Source organism: Austrofundulus limnaeus, unplaced genomic scaffold (assembly GCF_001266775.1).
Source record: "Austrofundulus limnaeus strain Quisiro unplaced genomic scaffold, Austrofundulus_limnaeus-1.0 Scaffold2006, whole genome shotgun sequence".
NCBI classification, from domain to species: domain Eukaryota; kingdom Metazoa; phylum Chordata; class Actinopteri; order Cyprinodontiformes; family Rivulidae; genus Austrofundulus; species Austrofundulus limnaeus.
Window position 1 is genome coordinate 8,054 of NW_013954408.1, and position 5,341 is coordinate 13,394.

Below are 5,341 nucleotides of genomic sequence, written 5' to 3' on the forward strand. Positions count from 1 at the left end.
TTATATTCGTGTTACATATTTGTTGCTTATGTATTTTTGTAACATTTTCTTTATTTTCTATTATATTTTGTACATATGTCAAATTTGAAGTAAAGGATTTTAAAAAAATTACTCCATAGATCATAGAAGTACGTGATACGTAATCTACGTCATAAATCTACAGATATCTAAGGCAGGGCGTCCCAGTACATGATGTCTGGGTTCTTCTGGACTGGACAGGAAACAGTTCCAACATTGACCACTAGAAGGAGCTCAAACCAAATGAGGTGCTTGATCTACTTTGACTCAGGATCTTTGCAAACATTTTCACTTGTCAAAGCACAGAAACCTGAGGATCTGGTGACACTAAGAACAGCTGTGCTGAATTATTGATGCAGTTCCTGTTTCACTTCACTGAAACTGACAGGAACAACTACTGTAGTATTGTTTTCACAGATGCTTGTCATGTTGTGGTCAAAATGTAAAAAATAATAAAAAAAACACTAAAAGCCAAAACTGATCATTTTTAAGAGCAAAAGAAACATTTTAAACATTAAATTACAGAAGTGAATTTGGTGACATTAAACATGAAAACGTTCAAAACTAAAAATGAGACACGGGCAAGATTCCATGTTCTTTATTTGCTAAGGGCGCAATGCTTTTTTTTTTCTTCTTTTTTTTTTTGTTATATTTTGTGCACAAAAAAACCTCACAAAGTGAAAGTCCACATTTCGACTGTAGCTCCAGAATTCAATGTCACACCATGGCCAAAACAAAAGTCGGCAAAAAACAGGGCGCAGAACTCTGTACAGTCAATATCTTCTTTAAAAATAACACAAGGACAAAAAATGTTCCTCTTAAATCAAATTCTGTTTTTTTTTTTAGTGAAATACAACAAAATAAATTCTATAAAATAAAAGCAAAATATTTAAATATAATACGGTGGGCAGAACATTTTCATTTGCAGGAGTATTTGGTATGTTTTTGACAAAAAAAAAAGAAAGAAAATACACGCATTCAAGTGACCAATTAAATACAGTATTTACTGATGTTTTACCTTTTTACTCCTACAGAATTACAAGTTAGCTCAAGTTGCAACATGACTAACCAGACTATTGTTACGGTCAGACCCTGCTGCAGGACCTGCTGTGTGTGGAGCGAGGGGAGGATCATCCCAATCTGCAGCCAGACGCCAAACTGACCGGCTCCACGACAGAGAGGAAGCCGATGGGCAACAAGTCCGTCTATTACTACGCTCTATTAAAGAGACAGAAGCAAACCACCATCTATAATACACCAGACAGACCAGTGCAGCAATCCTGTTGCATATTGTTTTTTCTGAATTCCTAAAAATGAAAACTTTGCTGTCTAATCTGCCAAAACTGACAGCCAAATGTGAAGTTGGAGGATTATAATGTGCAATTGAAAAGCCACTTATACATTGGTTTAAAAAAAAAAAKACKCRCWRWTMTYMASWSMGMYMAMYWGWYMAYAAAAAYAGKYKAAWWKKAAKKAAAKKAAAKKAAAAAACCCTAAATAGTACCAACACCCCTCTAGAGATGTGGGTTAAGAAAAGCTTCAGGTTGTTATGATCTTAAGTCGTCCCCTCGGGCTACACTATTGTGGTGAGAAGCCATGCTAAATGTTACAGCATATTAACTACAGCTTCAGAAAAGGATTGGATTATTAACCAGAACCAAAGAGAAAAGAAAGAAAAAAGAAAGGCAACGAGTTTTAGAACAATGTTGTTTCACTGCTTTTTTCACACCAACCGAACACCATGAAAGTCCAGCCAACCATTCAAAGTCTCACTCRAAAACGAACCTCAGCTCTGACTCGATTTGGCATGGGTCATATAAGGAGCTTAAGAATAATTATATAATTATAACAACGTGTCCTTCTACAGTTGAATGACCAGATCCTGTCTGATGACAGAAACTTTACTGCTCAGCATGGGCGAGAAAACAAAGAGTTGTCATCTTCTAACAGTTTTTTTTTCTTCTTTTGTGTGAGGGGGAAACTTTATTTATAATATCCATCTTGTTTTTCATTACATCTGAAACATGTCCCAACAGCAGACCACACAGAGTTATGCTACTGGAGGACTGGAACAGTCAGAAACAATAACATACTATGTACACCTTTTCATTGTTTAGATAAGCGTATCAGCATCGTCAGCTCAGAGTCTTTTTGTTTCTCTTGTCCATTCCCTCACCTCTGTAGTCACCAGCAGCCCACCCCCCCACCCCACGCTCAGGCAGCTCCAGGCCAGGAGAGAGCACATCCCACGGGCCCACTGGGGGGAGAGAGGTGGCCTGTAGAGGAAGGGGATGACGGGAGGCCTGGCTCTGCCCTGGGGCCAGAGAGGGAGGGGGGAGGGAGAGGCCCGACCAGGAGCTCAGTTTGCTGAAGGATGAGAGGAGAGCAGGACGATGGAGGCTCGAGGCACAGCAGACAGGAGGAGAGGTTATTCCTTAGGCGGGGTGGGGGCTGGGGTTGAGCTCGGGGCAGGGGCAACCTCCTCAGTGCCTTCCCAGTTTTCTTGTGCTCGTGGGCCTGAGCCAGGAGTGGTACTGGGGCCTGGGGTCGGGGTCTGGGTCTGGGTCGGGCCTGGAGTTGGAGCAGAAGCAGGACCGGGACGCTGGGGGTTGTTCATGTGCTGGGCAGCAGGCCCAGTGTATGGCTGCCCATGAGGGTGGTTATTCTGCTGGGGGAGGGAAAAAACAAGATGTGTTAGTGTTTTTATAARGTTAAATCATTTAAAGATCTCAATAAAGGTCATTTTCTTTCTTTGAAAGATAAAGATGACCAACAAATAACTTCAATCAACAATGCACTAAACAGCTGGACGAACAAACATGCTCCAATCTAAGAATGTTTTCCTCGGGAATAAAGACTTTTACATCTATTTCTGTGTATTAGTAGCTGTGTTTCCATTACAAACGTGCACAAAACTTTGTCGATATTCTGTTAATGTCGAAAAACACAGTTCTGCAACTGCAGTGTTTCCATTAAGTAAGAAATGCTATTAAAGTCACTCGTGAATACGCTTGTTCTCGCGATAAGTCATTACAAACATGGCGGCGATGGATGTAAACACATAGCATGTTGCTACCGCGACACTAGCGCTCATCATCAGAGGAGACGTCGGCGTCTTTTATCGAGGCTTTCCAGAGACAAGTCCCTACTTGGGAGCGGCTACGATATTACCACTACTTCTACTTCCTGTATCTTCTTCGTCGTCGTCGTCTTTTTCGCCAGTAGAAACAACCAGTTGTTGATCACGTGACTCCTGTGACGTGAAAAAAGTGTTTCCATTGCAGTTTTGCGCAAAACACCAATTTCGATGCGGCTGAAAAACCACCTCATCCTAGCGCACAATCATTGTTGAAAAACGTAATTTTTTCCCGAAATTCATGTGTTTCCATTGAGCAAATTTATTTTCGAAATTCTAATTTGCGCATTTTCATGGTCAATGGAAACACAGCTAGTGATACATCTCCACAGGTCAAACAAGTTACATTATCACCAATGTTTTCAACTTCTATAAACATTGTGTTTAGGTTGTTTTTTTTGTTACATAACAGGCTGGAAACCTTGAGTCTCTGTTTTTACGAGTGTTCAAGCAGAAAACAATGCATAAAAAAAAAGAAAAGTTATATTTTTATTGTTACAGGCACTGATCTAAACGACAGTCCCAGCAGAACATCCTTGGTGAGGCTCTGGACTCAGACACTACCTGCTGAAACTGGGTGGTTCCAGGAGAATGGGGGTACAGAGAGGTGTCCTCAGGTGGGGAGGAATCCTGATCATCAGGTGCTTCCTGTTCATCGGGCTCCTGCAATATAACAGAGGAAAATTACTGCAGGTGAAAATGGGTCGCAGACATTTTATTTATTATAAAAATATGATGATTTGATTAAAACACTGGGTGTAATGCTACACTTCAGCACTGAAGCATGAAGCAGTAGGCTGCATGTCCTAACTGTTCTCACCTAACAAGTTTAAATAAGATTAGACTGTTTGTGGGTGAACAGTACACCTTTTAACAGACTGAAAAACACCACAAGCACTTTGTTACTGGATGTYTATTCATTTTCATCCTAAAACTTCTGGGCTATCGGCCTTATTTACAAACTGTTGATCACATGACAAGTTTATATCTACACAGTAATAGATATCATTAATGTGTATCTATAATCATGTTTTAACTCTTTAATTTCATTACTTAATATGCAAACAGCCACATGAAGTCTTGCTGGTATATTTGTTTTCTGATATGTACATAAAAAATAATGTATTTGAGTGAGACTCTACCTTCTATAATAATAAAAGCATATATGCTCTCAATGTGTCGGCCTTAAGGGAGAACAGAATAATTTTAGGCAGGCAGCTAAAATACTCTAATTACACCCGACAGATACATAATCTAAACACTGAGCTACTGGCTTAATGTTTCTCTGCTGAGTTAAATTTCCTTCCTTCATGTTGTGGTGCCTGGAATACTGACCTTCCCTGGGCTTCCCTGAGTACACTTGAGCTGTGTATGGAATATTACAGGAAAAGTGCGTCACTTGACTGGATTTTTTCATCAAGAAAAATACAAATTATTCATCTGAAGTGAGATCAACACAAGTACAGTTGTGTATTGTTCATTTTAGCCATAAAATACAAATCATATTCAGCCTAACAAATGATTAAATAGTGTAAACTAAAGTCTTGAAATTACATTTTTTTTGCATTTTAAGTCAAAGGTCAGCAAAATGCTACAGGAAACAGCCAGCTGAAAGAAGACATTGAGTGTGTTGTTGTGTTGTGATGATATTGTTTTCTGTTAACTCTTTACAACATGTGTCACAACTGGTGCGCTGTAAATGCTGTTACCTCTTCAGGACAGAGTTCGCAGGCCTTGGCCAGCGTCATGCGAGCGCTGTGAGAGCGCTCCAGGAAGTATCCGTTGGAGGTCTCGTTGCTCTGCACAGGGGGGGACCAGTTGTTGTAGGTGTACTGTGGATTTCCTGTGTACGGCCTCCTCTCCAGCTCATCCCCCAACCACTCCACAGCCCACGTCCACTTTCGCTTCAAGTCCCCGTTACTCTGTAGGAAACAAATACGGGTTTCCCAATGAACCATTAGCATAACGCTGAATTGATTTAATGGATAAAACATTTGCTTAAATGCAGTGGTGGGCTCCAGTCCACTAAAGCACAAATCCGCTTATTGCGGACCTAAATATTTAGTTTGCGCTTTAGCTGTCTTACTAATTTTTATAAATCATAAGCAGATTTGTGCTTTCTAAAATTAAAATGCAGTACCGCTAATAACTAATTATCTACCAGTCATCATGTTGAACAGCAGAAAG

The 5,341-nt window shown here is 40.2% G+C and overlaps 1 protein-coding gene across 6 annotated transcripts in view; it reads right to left on the minus strand.

Moving 5' to 3' along the window:
• Window positions 1–1,978: 1,978 nt before the first annotated feature.
• The window catches only part of LOC106536854 (probable ubiquitin carboxyl-terminal hydrolase FAF-X), a gene marked incomplete at its 5' end in the record, with an annotated part of 19,891 nt that continues 16,528 nt past the window's right edge, over window positions 1,979–5,341 (minus strand). For 2 of the 6 annotated variants that reach the window (XM_014034193.1, XM_014034191.1), the window contains 4 exon segments: window positions 1,979–2,686; window positions 3,719–3,817; window positions 4,490–4,519; window positions 4,864–5,076. In XM_014034193.1, coding sequence (XP_013889647.1) covers window positions 2,447–2,686; window positions 3,719–3,817; window positions 4,490–4,519; window positions 4,864–5,076 — 582 coding nt within the window. 6 annotated transcript variants of the gene reach the window in all.